This window comes from Hemibagrus wyckioides, linkage group LG12 (genome assembly GCF_019097595.1).
Source record: "Hemibagrus wyckioides isolate EC202008001 linkage group LG12, SWU_Hwy_1.0, whole genome shotgun sequence".
Classification (NCBI taxonomy): domain Eukaryota; kingdom Metazoa; phylum Chordata; class Actinopteri; order Siluriformes; family Bagridae; genus Hemibagrus; species Hemibagrus wyckioides.
Genome location: NC_080721.1, coordinates 3480382 through 3497120, shown reverse-complemented (window position 1 = coordinate 3497120; position 16739 = coordinate 3480382). Strand labels below are relative to the sequence as shown.

General features: G+C 38.4%; 1 protein-coding gene across 3 annotated transcripts; it reads right to left on the bottom strand.

Moving 5' to 3' along the window:
• Positions 1 to 2429: 2429 nt before the first annotated feature.
• On the bottom strand, positions 2430 to 14810 carry gsdmea (gasdermin Ea). 3 transcript variants are annotated; one of them, XM_058404316.1, is made up of 11 exons: positions 14625 to 14810; positions 11267 to 11290; positions 10902 to 11109; positions 9636 to 9831; positions 8821 to 8986; positions 4843 to 4963; positions 4608 to 4748; positions 4030 to 4317; positions 3846 to 3938; positions 3695 to 3765; positions 2430 to 3604 (listed from the first exon to the last, which is right to left on the bottom strand). In XM_058404316.1, exons 3-11 carry the CDS (start codon positions 11107 to 11109, stop codon positions 3356 to 3358), a joined length of 1533 nt encoding a protein of 510 aa, XP_058260299.1. In that variant the 5' UTR covers positions 11267 to 11290; positions 14625 to 14810; the 3' UTR covers positions 2430 to 3355. The 3 variants fall into 3 exon arrangements, with proteins under 3 accessions (XP_058260299.1, XP_058260298.1, XP_058260300.1); XM_058404315.1 differs by lacking the exon at positions 11267 to 11290 and having other exon boundaries at positions 14625 to 14809; XM_058404317.1 differs by lacking the exons at positions 10902 to 11109; positions 11267 to 11290 and having other exon boundaries at positions 14625 to 14809.
• Positions 14811 to 16739: the final 1929 nt, after the last annotated feature.

Sequence of the window (16739 nt, the reverse complement as noted above, 5' to 3'; positions counted from 1 at the left end):
GTGAGCTATGATATGAAGTGTGTGAGCTGTGATATGGAGTGTGTGAGCTGTGATATGAAGTGTGTGAGCTGTGATATGGAGTGTGTGAGCTGTGATATGGACAGTGTGAGCTGTGATATGGACAGTGTGAGCTGTGTTATGTAGTGTGTGAGCTGTGATATGGAGTGTGTGAGCTGTGATATGGAGTGTGTGAGCTGTGATATGGACAGTGTGAGCTGTGATATGGACAGTGTGAACTGTGATATGGAGTGTGTGAGCTGTGATATGGACAGTGTGAGCTGTGATATGGACAGTGTGAGCTGTGATATGGACAGTGTGAGCTGTGATATGGAGTGTGTGAGCTGTGATATGGACAGTGTGAACTGTGATATGGAGTGTGTGAGCTGTGATATGGAGTGTGTGAGCTGTGATATGAAGTGTGTGAGCTGTGATATGGAGTGTGTGAGCTGTGATATGGACAGTGTGAGCTGTGATATGGAGTGTGTGAGCTGTGATATGGAGTGTGTGAGCTGTGATATGGAGTGTGTGAGCTGTGATATGGACAGTGTGAGCTGTGATATGGAGTGTGTGAGCTGTGATATGGAGTGTGTGAGCTGTGATATGAAGTGTGTGAGCTGTGATATGAAGTGTGTGAGCTGTGATATGGAGTGTGTGAGCTGTGATATGGAGTGTGTGAGCTGTGACATGGAGTGTGTGAGCTGTGATATGGAGTGTGTGAGCTGTGATATGGAGTGTGTGAGCTGTGATATGGACAGTGTGAGCTGTGATATGGACAGTGTGAGCTGTGATATGGAGTGTGTGAGCTGTGATATGGAGTGTGTGAGCTGTGATATGGAGTGTGTGAGCTGTGATATGGACAGTGTGAGCTGTGATATGGACAGTGTGAGCTGTGATATGGAGTGTGTGAGCTGTGATATGGAGTGTGTGAGCTGTGATATGGAGTGTGTGAGCTGTGATATGGAGTGTGTGAGCTGTGATATGGAGTGTGTGAGCTGTGATATGGACAGTGTGAACTGTGATATGGACAGTGTGAGCTGTGATATGGAGTGTGTGAGCTGTGATATGGACAGTGTGAACTGTGATATGGACAGTGTGAGCTGTGATATGGACAGTGTGAGCTGTGATATGGAGTGTGTGAGCTGTGATATGGACAGTGTGAGCTGTGATATGGACAGTGTGAGCTGTGATATGGAGTGTGTGAGCTGTGATATGGAGTGTGTGAGCTGTGATATGGAGTGTGTGAGCTGTGATATGGACAGTGTGAGCTGTGATATGGACAGTGTGAGCTGTGATATGGAGTGTGTGAGCTGTGATATGGAGTGTGTGAGCTGTGATATGGAGTGTGTGAGCTGTGATATGGAGTGTGTGAGCTGTGATATGGAGTGTGTGAGCTGTGATATGGACAGTGTGAACTGTGATATGGACAGTGTGAGCTGTGATATGGAGTGTGTGAGCTGTGATATGGACAGTGTGAACTGTGATATGGACAGTGTGAGCTGTGATATGGACAGTGTGAGCTGTGATATGGAGTGTGTGAGCTGTGATATGGACAGTGTGAGCTGTGATATGGACAGTGTGAGCTGTGATATGGAGTGTGTGAGCTGTGATATGGAGTGTGTGAGCTGTGATATGGAGTGTGTGAGCTGTGATATGGACAGTGTGAGCTGTGATATGGAGTGTGTGAGCTGTGATATGGACAGTGTGAGCTGTGATATGGAGTGTGTGAGCTGTGATATGGAGTGTGTGAGCTGTGATATGGAGTGTGTGAGCTGTGATATGGAGTGTGTGAGCTGTGATATGGACTGTGGTGGACACAATAACAACCTCCTTCTACACAAAGGGAAGCTGGAGTTCTGATGGACTTCCACACTAGAATAACGTTTCAAGAAATTCTGATGGGAAAGAGTTCCATATTGTCCAGCTTTTGTTGCTTGTGGTTTCTCCAGAACCTTCTGTGATCTGATTGTTTTTGGAACTTACTCTTAATTACATCATTTCCTGTTTGTGTAATCATTTTAGTGAAGACTTTTGTTGCGTGTTGTTCTTTGTGATCTTTTTCATGTCATTTTGACTCTGACCTCCAGAAATTTTACTTCCACATTATTGCGTGTGCCATGTCATAATAACCACCTCTCTCTCTCTCTCTCTCTCTCTCTCTGTCTCTCTCTCTCTCTCTCTCTCTCTCTCACACACACACACACACACTCCCTTCCTGCCCCCTATGCAGTTTAAGTTATCACTACTTGACCTCTTACATGGGAAGCAATAAATATAAAGAATATTTTATAACTAATTTGATACTGTAAATGGTTTTCTCTATTAAAATCTTTGCTATATTCATAAACAGAGCAATCAGAGTGTGTAGAGTGTGTTTAGAGTGTGTGTAGAGTAATCTTGAAGATACAATTAAGTGCAAAAATTGTGAATAATAAAAAAAAAATCTGCCTTTATTATACAATTCATCTTCAAAATAGCTTTCAGTCATCAAAACAAACACAATGATGCAACTGAGATGTCATTAAAATGTATAAATAACATACACAATATTGCCAAAAGTTTTGGGACACCCATCCAAATCATTGAATCCAGGGGTTGTTTTTCAGGGGTTGGACTCGGCCCCTTAGTTCAAGTGAAAGGAACTCTTAATGCTTCAAGACATTTTGGACAATTTCATGCATTTCATGCATTGTGGGAACAGTTTGGGGATGACCCCTTCCTGTTCCAACATGACCGCACACCAGTGCACAAAGCAAGGTCCATAAAGACATGGATAAGAGAGTCAACCCCATAGAACACCTTTGGGATGAATTACAGCAGAGACTGTGAGCCAACATCAGTGCCTGACCTCACAAATACGCTTCTTCTAGAAGAATGGTCAAAAATTCCCATCAACACACTCCTAAACCTTGTGGAAAGCCTTCCCAGAAGAGTTGAAGCTGTTATAGCTGCAAAGGGGCGGGGTCAACTCCATATTACATTCATGTGCATGTAAAGGCAGACGTCCCAAAACATTCGTCAATATAGTGTATATTTACAGTGAATTAGACTGTGAAGAGTTAATGTATTAAAAACATCAAGGTCAAACATTTACAGCTAATTTTTTTTTACTCCATGTCAGCTTGTTTTTTTATATCTAAAGCAGTGTACTAAAATATTTACTCATTAAGAAGAAGCTAAATAAATATTGCATCATTTTTTAAATAGATCTGGGTTAAAAAAAAATGATTTAGAGCTCATATAAGTGTCAGATTCTTTTGTGTATAAAAACTCTCCTCTCATTCTAATCAAATTTAAAACAAAAAGAAAAGGACTCTTCACCTCATGATACAGATGTCTGTCACTGAAAAGCTGAAATTCAGTTTTCTACATCGATTTCGCACATCTCGTTCAAGCACGCGAGGCCATGGATGACCACACACAGTACCAGGGGAAGCACTTTACTGCCACTTCCTATCTCCGCATGCAGCTCTCTGTTGTCTATCTTCAGTGTTATGTTGGAGGAGTTGAACAGGTGCTCCACCTCCTCAGGCACCTCACCGTTCCTCAGGAGAAAAGGAAGCTCAGAGAAGGGGACTTGCTGGGAAGTGTGTGTCAGGTGAGTTAGCTGACAAACGAGACAGAGTGTAGATTGATTAGCCGAGAAGAACAATTTTCAGTGTAAATAAAAGGCAGGAGGGAAATAAAACACACTTACTAAATCGTTTAGCCCGGTAATTGTTTCTGGAGAGCAGGTTTTCAGCAAGCTGAGGCTGTATTCAGTCAGTTCTGAAACAAATAATCACCCAAAATGAGATCTTCTGAAGTATAAGATAATCAGTGTGTAGTGACCATTCGATCTCTCTCACCTCCAGCAGCACTGATCAGCATGTGCATAGCGGTCAGGATTAACCGCCTCTGATCGGTTAAGTTTACAGATGATCCATGATGGTTAGAGTTCGCTAAACCGGTGAAAATTGATCAGTAACTTTTACAATAGAAGCCATTTGTTATTTATTAATTATCTGTCGTAAACAGCTCATGTGTATTCACCTGCTTGCCAACAAGCTGGTGCACCCTGACCCTGACATCCATCTGACTGCAGGTCCCCTGTGTCCATATCGCACAGCAGCAAGTCCAGAAATGTGTCAGTGACGTCACTGGATGTGTCAGGCAAATAATCATACATAGATTCATCACATATGTTGTCCAGCTTGTTCTCTAGAGAGGATAGAAGTGTCTGGTCTGGGAGAATCTCTTGGAAGAGGTTTAATAAAGAGAAACGAGTTTCAGGAGTCAGATGTGCCAATTCGCATAATGTCGCCTTTACACTTGCCAGGTCTGCAACACACACACACACACACACACATACAAAGCATCACTGAATGAAATTGAAATTTGTTTGGTACATTTCACAACTATCTGTTGTTCCATGAACTGCATATACACTCTATTGCCAAAAGTATTGGGACACCCCTTCAGGAAGTTTATCAGGAGTTTGGGCTCGGCCCCTTGGTTCCAGTGAAAGGACCTCTTAATGCTTCAAGACAGAGCAGAATGATTTCTCCACAGTTCTCACACATCAAAGTGGTTCACGAATAAAATAAAGTGGCAACCTGACTCATATTTACCTTCATTCAAGACGTTCAGTGAAGAGCTCTCCACCGTTGGGGTCATTGCCCACAAGCCGTCCAGTTCTATCGTCTCGTGATCTGAACACTGAGTGACGCTGCTGTCATCCGCCTCCACCCCATTAGGCCTCACAACCACCTCTAAACACACAAAACACACCCACAAATCGTCCCATCATAGTCATACACTCTATAAAATAATAATAATTTAAATAATAATACACACAACACTCACCATAGTGACCATCACTCTTTATGTTCAGTTCGCTGACACTGTAGGCCAACACGGTGCATGCAGGGATCTCGATGGCCACGTCCCTGCTCTTCTGTAGACAAACGCTCTCATTCAGTCGAACCTGCATACAGTCATACAGTGTTCACAGACACATTCAGTTCATGTTGCGCTATCGCTCGGCTAATTTCATCTTCACATACATGTAGAAAGTGAAATCAGTGGAGATATAGTAGCCACAAGGCTACACAGATATACACTACCGGTCAAAAGTTTTAGAACACCCCAATTTTTCCAGTTTTTTATTGAAAATTATTCAGTTTAATGTCTCATTGCACTCTGAAATGAAAGCATAGTACAAATAAGCAATTGGAGTTAAAAAAGAAATCATGGAATCAATTTATAGACCAAAATGTATTCTAAACTTTTGACTCATCAGAGTAGCCACCTTGGCAGATATAAAAGCTGAACACACTCGTGCCATTCTTTCTACAACAGAAATCAAATATTCTTCAGAAAGTTCTTTCCAAATCTGTTGCAGAAGTTCCCATAAATGTGTGGCACTTGTAGGTTGCTTTGCTTTCCCTCTCTCCAGTTCATCCCAAACCAGCTCGATGGGGTTTAAGTCTGGAGACTGTGCTGGCCACTCCATGTTTTCAAGCTTACCATCTTGTTCTTTTTTCCTGAGGTAGTTCTGGCATACCTTGGATTTATGTTTTGGGTCATTATCTTGCTGTAGGATGAACACATGACCAATTAGTCGCATACCAGAGGGTATTGCATGGCGCTGCAGAATGCTGTGTTAGCCGTTTTGGTTCAGGGTGCCTCTCATTCTGTACAAGTTACTGACCCTGGATACAGCAAAACAGCCCCAGACCATCACACTTCCTCCTCCATGTTTGACAGTTGATGCCACATACTGTGGAACCATCTTTTCGCCTACTCAAAGGCGTACAAAGATCCTGTGTGATGAACCGAAGATTTCAAATTTTGATTCATCAGTCCATAATACCTTCTTCCAGTCTTCAGTAGTCCAATGGCGGTGTTTCATGGCCCAGGCCCAAGCCTCTTTGTCTTATTCTGACGTCTTAGTAATGGCTTTCTTGCTGCAACTCATCCTGTCAAACCTGCAGCTCGAAGTCTTCTCTTCACAGTTGAAACTGAGACTTGCTTACTATAACCACTATTAAGCTGTGCTTGAAGCTGCTGTCCTGTGAGCTGCCTATCACACAAGCTGTTAACTCTCAGAACTTGTAAACTTGTAAACTTGTCCTCTGATTCAGTTGTGGCTTTGGGTCTGCCAGACCTCTTCCTGTCAGAGTTTGCCCCAGTTTCTGAGTGCCTTTTGATGGTGAAGGAAACTGTACTCACTGACACCTTGACTTTCTTTACAATTTCTCTGTAGGAAAGACCTATATTTTTAAGTGTTATGATGGTCTGTCTCTCTTCCATTGTTAATTGCCTTTTTCTCTGCATTTTTGTAGCAACACGCTACTTTCTGCAGTACAATACTGTTCAACTGATGCTCACGAGGGTATGGTACCACAGTGTGTTCCAACACTGCTTTTATGCAGACAGAGGGGGTTGTAAGTAATCCAGAAAAGTTGGAACACCTGTAGGAATTAGTAGCACCAGCTTTCAAGGCTTGATCAACCTCCATTGCTGCAGAACAGCTTTAATTTTTTAACCCATTTTGAATTCCCTGAAAAAGGCCTTTTTTATAATTCTGAAATGTACATTATTTTTCAGTTTTGGGTAACCTTACCTTTTTTTTTTAAACCTCTGGCAGTTGACCACTTACCTTTGTACCATTTCAAGCTATTCATTGGACTTGAACGACTTGAATTGCAATAAATAACTGGAAAAATTGGGGTGTTCTAAAACTTTTGACTGGTCGTGTATGTGAAACCTCCAACACCATATTGGCCAGTTTCATTATACAACCCCCTGTCTGCACTTCCCTTATTTAACCTCCCTTCTGCAATTTCAGCTCCAGTATATACACAACGTTTGACAAAGGCATCACCATTATTTGCTAAAGGTGCTGTTGACATGAAATTTTCACCAGATGTGAGAAGCTAGTTGCATGTATTGCTCAGGTGTGATTTTGGCCCATTCTTCCACACAAACACTCTTTGAATCTTCTATCAACTCTGATCTTTAGTTCTTTCCACAGATTTTCAATCCAGTTTCAAGTCAGGTGATTGGCACACGTGGTGAGTGTGCATACAGGCCATGACAGTTGAGTGCATGACTTAATGTCTTCGTGGCCGGTTTATGGTGAAATTATGTTATGATCTTATAACATTCAGACGTTTTGAAATCCTTCTGTGACTAACGCCATCAGTATGCTTTGCAACAATAAGGTTGAAAGAGCTCTTTGCTTGTGACACCTTGGTAATGAGACATCGTTTTATTGGTCATCAGTTGGAACTGAACCAGCTGATATTAATTACACAGACCAGGGGCAGGATTGCTTTCTAAGTGATTGATTTCAGCTGGTGTCTGTACTGTCTATGCCTTTTTGCACCTCCATTTCTTCATGTGTTCAATACTTTTTCCCCTTGTGTCATTTCACATTATTACACATCACTGGATTTATGGACATCTCTGGTTTGCATGTGTGGATTGCATGGGTTGTTACCAACATCTGGTGAAAATTTCATGTCAGTAGCACCTTTAGAAATGTTGACGAGTTCAACACTTATTTTACCTGCTGTATGTCCAGTTTATGTACTTATACAATACACACATATAGTATAGTATAGCACAGTACAGTACAGTATAGAGAAGTGTATATATAGTACAGTAAGTATAGTGTGGGATAATATGGAATGGCATGGTATAGTGTAGTACAGTATGGTACAATACAGTATAGTATAATATAGTATGGGATAGTATGGTATAGTGAAGTGTATATATAGTACAGTACAGTATAGTATAGTATAGTATAGTATAGTATAGTATAGTATAGTATGGGATAGTATAGTATAGTATAGTATAGTATAGTATAGTATAGTATAGTATAGTATAGTATAGTATAGTATGGGATAGTATAGTATAGTACGGGATAGTACTATTGGTGTGGTATGGTATAGTATAGTGTTGTATAGTATAGTATAGTATGGGATAGTATGGGATAGTATAGTATGGGATAGTATGGGATAGTATAGTATAGCATAGTATAGTATAGTACGGGATAGTACTATTGGTGTGGTATAGTATAGTATAGTATAGTATAGTACAGTATGGTATAGTATAGTATAGTATAGTATAGTATAGTATAGTATAGTATAGTATAGTATAGTATAGTATATTACAGTATGGTATAGGATAGGATAGTATAGTATAGCATGGGATAGTATAGTGTAGTATAGTATAGTATGGTATAGTATAGTATAGTATAGTATAGTATAGTATAGTATAGTATAGTATAGTATAGTATGGTATAGTATAGTATAGTATAGTATAGTATAGCATGGTATAGTATAGTATAGTATAGTATAGTATGGTAGTAGTATAGTATAGTATAGCATGGTATAGTATAGTGTAGTATAGTATAGTATGGTATGGTATAGTATAGTATAGTATAGTATAGTATAGTATAGTATAGTATAGTATAGTATAGTATAGTATAGTATAGTACGGTACGGTATAGTATAGTATAGTATAGTATAGTATAGTATAGTATAGTATAGTACAGTATAGTATAGTATAGTATAGTATAGTATAGTATAGTATAGTATAGTATGGGATAGTATAGTATATTACAGTATGGTATAGGATAGGATAGTATAGTATAGCATGGGATAGTATAGTGTAGTATAGTATAGTATGGTATGGTATAGTATAGTGAAGTCTATATATAGTGCGGTACAGTATAGTACGGGATAGTACTATTGGTGTGGTATGGTATGGTATTGTATAGTATAGTATTGTGTAGTATATAGTAGTATACTGAAGTAACAGAAAGAACAGTACCATGGATACACTGAAAAGTTTAAGGAAGGCGCTGCCACTGCCTGCTTTCAGTTGACTGAAGTTAATGGTGCAGCCACGTGTGGTGAAGATCCGCTCTTTCACTACAGTGAAGATTTGATTTTTGCCTTGAAGCTGTGTAATAAGATTGTGCTGAAGGTCCACTTTCCTGTAAAACCCAAACAAACCACATTACACACTGAACATCCAATCAGGGAGATGTTTCCTCTCTAATGACACGTGTGTGTGTGTGTGTGTATGTGTGTGTGTGTGCGCACGTGTATGTGCGTGCGTGTGTGTGTGTGTGCGCATGTATGTGCGTGTTTGTGTGTGTGTGTGTGTTTCACTATCAATGCAACTGAACAACAATGGCACAATTTCAGTTCTTCACTTCACCTCCAGTCCTCATCCCACATCCTCCCCAAGGTGTGTGTGCTCAGAAAATAATGCTCTCAGGCTTTTTTCTTAAGCATTTTCAAGCCATGATCAACAGGATTCAGATCAGACTCAGATTCAGACCCACTATAGTGTTTAACTGTTAAAAAAATGCCTTTGTTGGCTTTGGCAGTATCTTCTTGTAGGTAGAATGAGTTTAGAGGCATTTTTCTGAACTTGAGCTGAGAAGATGTTCTTAAACTCCTCAGAATTCACTCTGGGTCATCAGTGAATAGCCACTAGTAGCCGTACAGGTCCACTTTACAGATGAGGTGGTATGTTTTGGGCAGTCATTTTCTCCTCCACATGTTGCTCTTGTCGTCACTATTGTGCATTTTAACCCCATGTGAATTGTATGAATACTGAATAAAAACTGTACTTACTTGTACTTGGAGTCTTTTAGAAACTGTGGCATTATCAGTTTTTCTTTATGAAGTGTCCCGAGAGAGGATAAAGTCTTGGATGCCCCGTGCCCCTGGGCTTTTATGCTGACTCCTGGCATATCTACCTCCCCAGATCCAGTTACATTGCCTTTCTGCATCTCTTCATATTTATTCAGAAACACCTTCTCCTCTAGCACTGAAACACAGCACAGACACATGCAGAAAAATACTCTTCAGTCTTTATAGTGAAATCAGTCTTTATATCTAAAATATTCAATGAAAAATGAATCGATGCCTAATTCCTGATCTGTAGTTGGTTTATTCATTCCACACGAATTTCTTTTCAGCAGCAGATTTCAGGGGTTGTGGTAGCTCAAGTGGTGAAGGCTCTGGGTTGTCAATCAGAAGGTTGGGGTTCAAGCTCCAGTACTGCCGCTGTAGTGCACTGCCTTTGTTGCGTATGGGGCCGGATAGCCGCAGACCGGTCAGGGTGCCCATGCTTACCCCTGTGCACCGCCGAAAGCACCAACAATGGGTATGAGAGCATCAGAACTGGACCAAGGAGCAATGGAAGAAAGTGGCCTAGTCTGATGAATCACGTTTTCTTTTACATCACGTGTGTGTTCATCTCTTACCTGGGGAACACAAGGCACCAGGATGCACTATGGGAAGAAGGCGAGCCGGCAGAGGCAGTGTCATGCTCTGGTCAATGTTCTGCTGGGAAACCTTGGGTCCTGCCATCCATGTGGATGTTACTTTGACATGTACCACCTACCTAAGCATTGTTACAGACCATGTTACACCCTTTCATGGAAACGGTATTCCCTAATGGCTGTGGCCTCTTTCAGCAGGATAATGCACTGTGCCACAAAGCAGAAATGGTTCAGGAATGGTTTGATGACCACAACAACCAGTTTGAGTTGTTTTGTTGACTCCGCCTTCAAATTCCTCAGATCTCAATCCAATCCAGCATCTGTGGGATGTGCTGGACAAACAAGTCCAATCTATGGAGACTGCACCTCACAACTTACAGAACTTAAAGGATCTGCTGCTAACATCTTGGTGCCAGATACCACAGCACACCTTCAGGGATCTAGTGGAGTCCATGCCTCGATGGTTCAGGGCTGTTTTGGCAGGAAAAGGGGGACCGACACTATATTAGGCAGGTGGTCATAATGTTATGCCTTATCGGGTGTATATGTGTGTGTGTGTATACAGTTTTGACCATAAATATTCATACACTGATGTAGTTCTTTGTGCTTGTACCTGGTTGAATACACTTTCCTTGCAGCAGGTCATTGAGAGTGAAGTCTGTGGGTCTGTATTTGGTTTTCTGCCACAGCCACGTTCCTGGACACTTCATCACGATTGCAAGTGGCTTCAGTTTTTCTGAGTCGTTTAGTCTGGACACAGCGATCAGTGTGCCATCTCGGTCAGTCTGGTGAACCAGGTTATGTGTGACCTCTTTCAACATCTGCTCTTAACACACACACAGAGTGTTTAAGTTTGTCATGAGGTTTTTTACACACATCCTGTTTTCTGCTTGTTCGTGGTGTATTCATGAACTATTTTTTTCTACATTACGTTCAGCTGGAAAACCAAAAACCCTGAAATACAGAAGATATACGTACTAATGTGACTTCTGCAGTTACATACTATAGGAAAAGAAAGAGAGAGAGAGAGAGAGAGAGAGAGAGAGAGAGAGCACATGTAACACACATACAGAAAAAGAGAGAGATTTCTAACAAGAACTTTCCTAGAAAAATTAAGTGACAACAAATGTTCAATTCCACTAATACTACAGCGTTACTCTGTTATAAACACTCTAAACAACACTAATCTGTTATAAACACTCTAAACAACACTAATCTGTTATAAACCCTCTAAACAACATTAATCTGTTATAAACCCTCTAAACAATACTAATCTGTTATAAACACTCTAAACAACACTAATCTGTTATAAACACTCTAAACAACACTACTCTGTTATAAACACTCTAAACAACACTAATCTGTTATAAACACTCTAAACAACACTAATCTGTTATAAACACTCTAAACAACACTACTCTGTTATAAACACTCTAAACAATACTAATGTTATAAACACTCTAAATAATACTAATGTTATAAACACTCTAAACAACACTACTCTGTTATAAACCCTCTAAACAACACTAATCTGTTATAAACACTCTAAACAACACTAATCTGTTATAAACACTCTAAACAATACTAATCTGTTATAAACACTCTAAACAATACTAATCTGTTATAAACACTCTAAACAACACTAATCTGTTATAAACACTCTAAACAACACTACTCTGTTATAAACACTCTAAACAATACTAATGTTATAAACACTCTAAATAATACTAATGTTATAAACACTCTAAACAACACTACTCTGTTATAAACCCTCTAAACAACACTAATCTGTTATAAACACTCTAAACAACACTAATCTGTTATAAACCCTCTAAACAACACTAATCTGTTATAAACCCTCTAAACAACACTAATCTGTTATAAACCCTCTAAACAACACTAATCTGTTATAAACCCTCTAAACAACACTAATCTGTTATAAACCCTCTAAACAACACTAATCTGTTATAAACACTCTGAACAACACTAATCTGTTATAAACCCTCTAAACAACACTAATCTGTTATAAACACTCTAAACAACACTAATCTGTTATAAACACTCTAAACAATACTAATCTGTTATAAACACTCTAAACAACACTAATCTGTTATAAACACTCTAAACAACACTACTCTGTTATAAACACTCTAAACAACACTAATCTGTTATAAACACTCGAAACAACACTACTCTGTTATAAACACTCTAAACAACACTAATGTTATAAACACTCTAAACAACACTAATCTGTTATAAACCCTCTAAACAACACTAATCTGTTATAAACACTCTAAACAACACTAATCTGTTATAAACCCTCTAAACAACACTAATCTGTTATAAACACTCTAAACAACACTAATCTGTTATAAACCCTCTAAACAACACTAATCTGTTATAAACACTCTAAACAACACTAATCTGTTATAAACCCTCTAAACAACACTAATCTGTTATAAACACTCTAAACAACACTAATCTGTTATAAACACTCTAAACAATACTAATCTGTTATAAACACTCTAAACAACACTAATCTGTTATAAACACTCTAAACAACACTACTCTGTTATAAACACTCTAAACAATACTAATGTTATAAACACTCTAAATAATACTAATGTTATAAACACTCTAAACAACACTACTCTGTTATAAACCCTCTAAACAACACTAATCTGTTATAAACACTCTAAACAACACTAATCTGTTATAAACCCTCTAAACAACACTAATCTGTTATAAACCCTCTAAACAACACTAATCTGTTATAAACACTCTAAACAACACTAATCTGTTATAAACCCTCTAAACAACACTAATCTGTTATAAACACTCTAAACAACACTAATCTGTTATAAACCCTCTAAACAACACTAATCTGTTATAAACACTCTAAACAACACTAATCTGTTATAAACCCTCTAAACAACACTAATCTGTTATAAACCCTCTAAACAACACTAATCTGTTATAAACACTCTAAACAACACTACTCTATTATAAACACTCTAAACAACACTAATCTGTTATAAACACTCTAAACAACACTAATCTGTTATAAACACTCTAAACAATACTAATCTGTTATAAACACTCTAAACAACACTACTCTATTATAAACACTCTAAACAACACTAATCTGTTATAAACACTCTAAACAACACTAATCTGTTATAAACCCTCTAAACAACACTAATGTTATAAACCCTCTAAACAACACTAATCTGTTATAAACCCTCTAAACAACACTAATCTGTTATAAACACTCTAAACAACACTAATCTGTTATAAACACTCTAAACAACACTAATCTGTTATAAACCCTCTAAACAACACTAATGTTATAAACCCTCTAAACAACACTAATCTGTTATAAACCCTCTAAACAACACTAATCTGTTATAAACACTCTAAACAACACTAATCTGTTATAAACACTCTAAACAACACTACTCTGTTATAAACACTCTAAACAACACTAATGTTATAAACCCTCTAAACAACACTAATCTGTTATAAACCCTCTAAACAACACTAATCTGTTATAAACCCTCTAAACAACACTAATCTGTTATAAACACTCTAAACAACACTAATCTGTTATAAACACTCTAAACAACACTACTCTGTTATAAACACTCTAAACAACACTAATGTTATAAACCCTCTAAACAACACTAATCTGTTATAAACACTCTAAACAACACTAATCTGTTATAAACACTCTAAACAACACTAATGTTATAAACCCTCTAAACAACACTAATCTGTTATAAACCCTCTAAACAACACTAATCTGTTATAAACCCTCTAAACAACACTAATGTTATAAACCCTCTAAACAACACTAATGTTATAAACACTCTAAACAACACTAATGTTATAAACACTCTAAACAACACTAATCTGTTATAAACACTCTAAACAACACTAATCTGTTATAAACCCTCTAAACAACACTAATCTGTTATAAACACTCTAAACAATACTAATCTGTTATAAACACTCTAAACAATACTAATCTGTTATAAACACTCTAACCAACACTAATCTGTTATAAACACTCTAAACAACACTAATCTGTTATAAACCCTCTAAACAACACTAATGTTATAAACACTCTAAACAAACACTTAAATATCTATATAACATCATTAACATGTCTCTAATGATCTCCATATGAACATTAACAGGTAAAGGAGTGACCCTTAATTTCGTATTAAAAGCAAATACACAGAAAAGAGGACTGTGATGGTCATATCCCACAAAAGACCTGACCACTAAATGGACAAACATCATTCAGAGTACTGATATTTAAACACCATTATACCGTGTATGCAGGTCTCCGGTTCTTCTCTTGATGATGATGATGATGTAGAAATAAAGAAATCAACAGGAGCTGATGTAACTGATGTAACGCTGCAGTGCAACTGCTTCCCTTTCTTCAGGTTTTTAATATTTTTTATGAATAATGGATGAAATGATCACGCCCTGCACTGGAAAACCCTCTGGCGTCACACTCTCGTTCAGCCACAGGATGCTCAAGCTGTCCGTTAAAATGGAGGCGGTGGGCGGGAACATAAAACTACTTCTTCTTTTCTTCTTCCTTGATGTTTTGTCGCTTCTGGTGATCAAAGCCCTTCAGAAATATCAGCAGTGAGAGTACAGTTTCAACAAAACCATGAGGTTAAAGAGCAAGATAGCACTTTATTAGGAACTCCTCCACTTTCTCCCAGGTGCAGGTCTTCATGGCATGGATTCTACATGATGTTAGAAAGATTCTGCTCCATGATGAGATGACTGCAGCGGTCATTTCATGCTCCGAATCTCTCAAAAGTGGGAAGGTCACGGTCATGTTCAGGAAACCAGTTTGAGACAAAGTGTGCAAAGAAACCATTTCCTAAACCATCTCCACCAAGTCTGTAGACACTGCTTGAAGCTAATTTTAACCTTACGTGACTCTCAGTCTTTATGCCGGTGTACCTCATCTGCATAGTTTCTCAATACCTGTCTGCTAGAACCAGCGTGGGCATTCTTGTACCAATCGGAGTCTAGAAACTCCAGACTGCATGAAAATTGAGCAGATTTAATTCCAGTTATAGAAGCCAGATTTTCACTAGATCCTGTCTTTCTTCCTTAGTCTTATCTAGACATATTAGTGTAAAATGATTTAATATTGTGTTTTTTTAAAGCTGACATGCATTAAAAGAGAGCCTGAAAGACATTTCAAACATCTCCTGATAGCGGAAGCTGTGGTTTAGTTACTTAAGAATGGCATTTCCAAAAAAGTCATCATACTTACCATGGATGGACGGTTATATTATATAAACATAATCATTTTCATTAATTAAACACAATTTAATCAGTGGTGGGCCGTCAGGGTCAGCAAGGCCTTCTCTGCTGGCCTAAACAGCAGTGATCTGAATCACTGACTTGCATTTTAATATATTTAAAATATTTTTTCATGAATGTGTATTAAACTATTCCCAATCATTTCATTTTCCAGTAGTGTATATTTATGATAAGATTATTTATCCAATCATATTTCAGCCAGTGGCCGACTTGCCCGGTCTTAAGGCCTTCAGAGTCAATAGTGCAGGCGCCCGTAGCTTAAAATAAGTGGCAATGAAACTGTTCCATTAACCAATCACTGGCGTCACTGGGGCCATCTAGCAGGCATACGATTACGTCAGCAATTTCCCGTCTTTTGACTGGATAATTGGAGTAATCAGAGGCAGCGAACCGCAGAAACTAAATAATATATATACTGTATATATCTTAACTCTCAATGGCTGACAGAGGAGAAGAAATCGATTTGGTTGCGGACGTCCTTACAAATGCATTTTCAAGGCGAACTTTTCAAGAAAATCCTTTTGATTCTTTAAAATAGTTGGTAAGCTTTTTCCAAGAACCATTTTTTGCTGCAGTGAAAGGAAATGTGTGAGACTGAATTGTGTTAATGTGTGTTTTTTTTGCTATATATAATGTAATTTTATTCATGTTCGCTATAAGAGTCTGTGACACAATGCACACTGTTTCTATATTCACTGCGTCTCATTTCGGATACTGCGTCCTCCAGAGATTGCAGTTTGCTGCATACGGCATCAAGAATAACTTTTTTGAGAAAAGTAACCGTAATAAAATTGACTATTCCTTGTGAGGCGTGATTAGTATCTATTGCCGTGGCGTCATAATGATGGTATAGAAGTGGATTAATTCAGGAAGGACTCCAGTGAAGGCCTAGGTGTGAAATGCATGGCCCACCACTGCATTTAACATAGGAATTCCAGCAATCCATAAAGCAGTTACTGAGAGATACACAAGACAAAGAAGCTGTTGGATTTTTTTTTTTTTTTTGTGTGTGTGTGTGTGTGTGTGTATTCAGACAAGGGGATTTCATAGCTCAAGGAGAAGTATGGCTTTATTACCACATTGTAGACCAGAA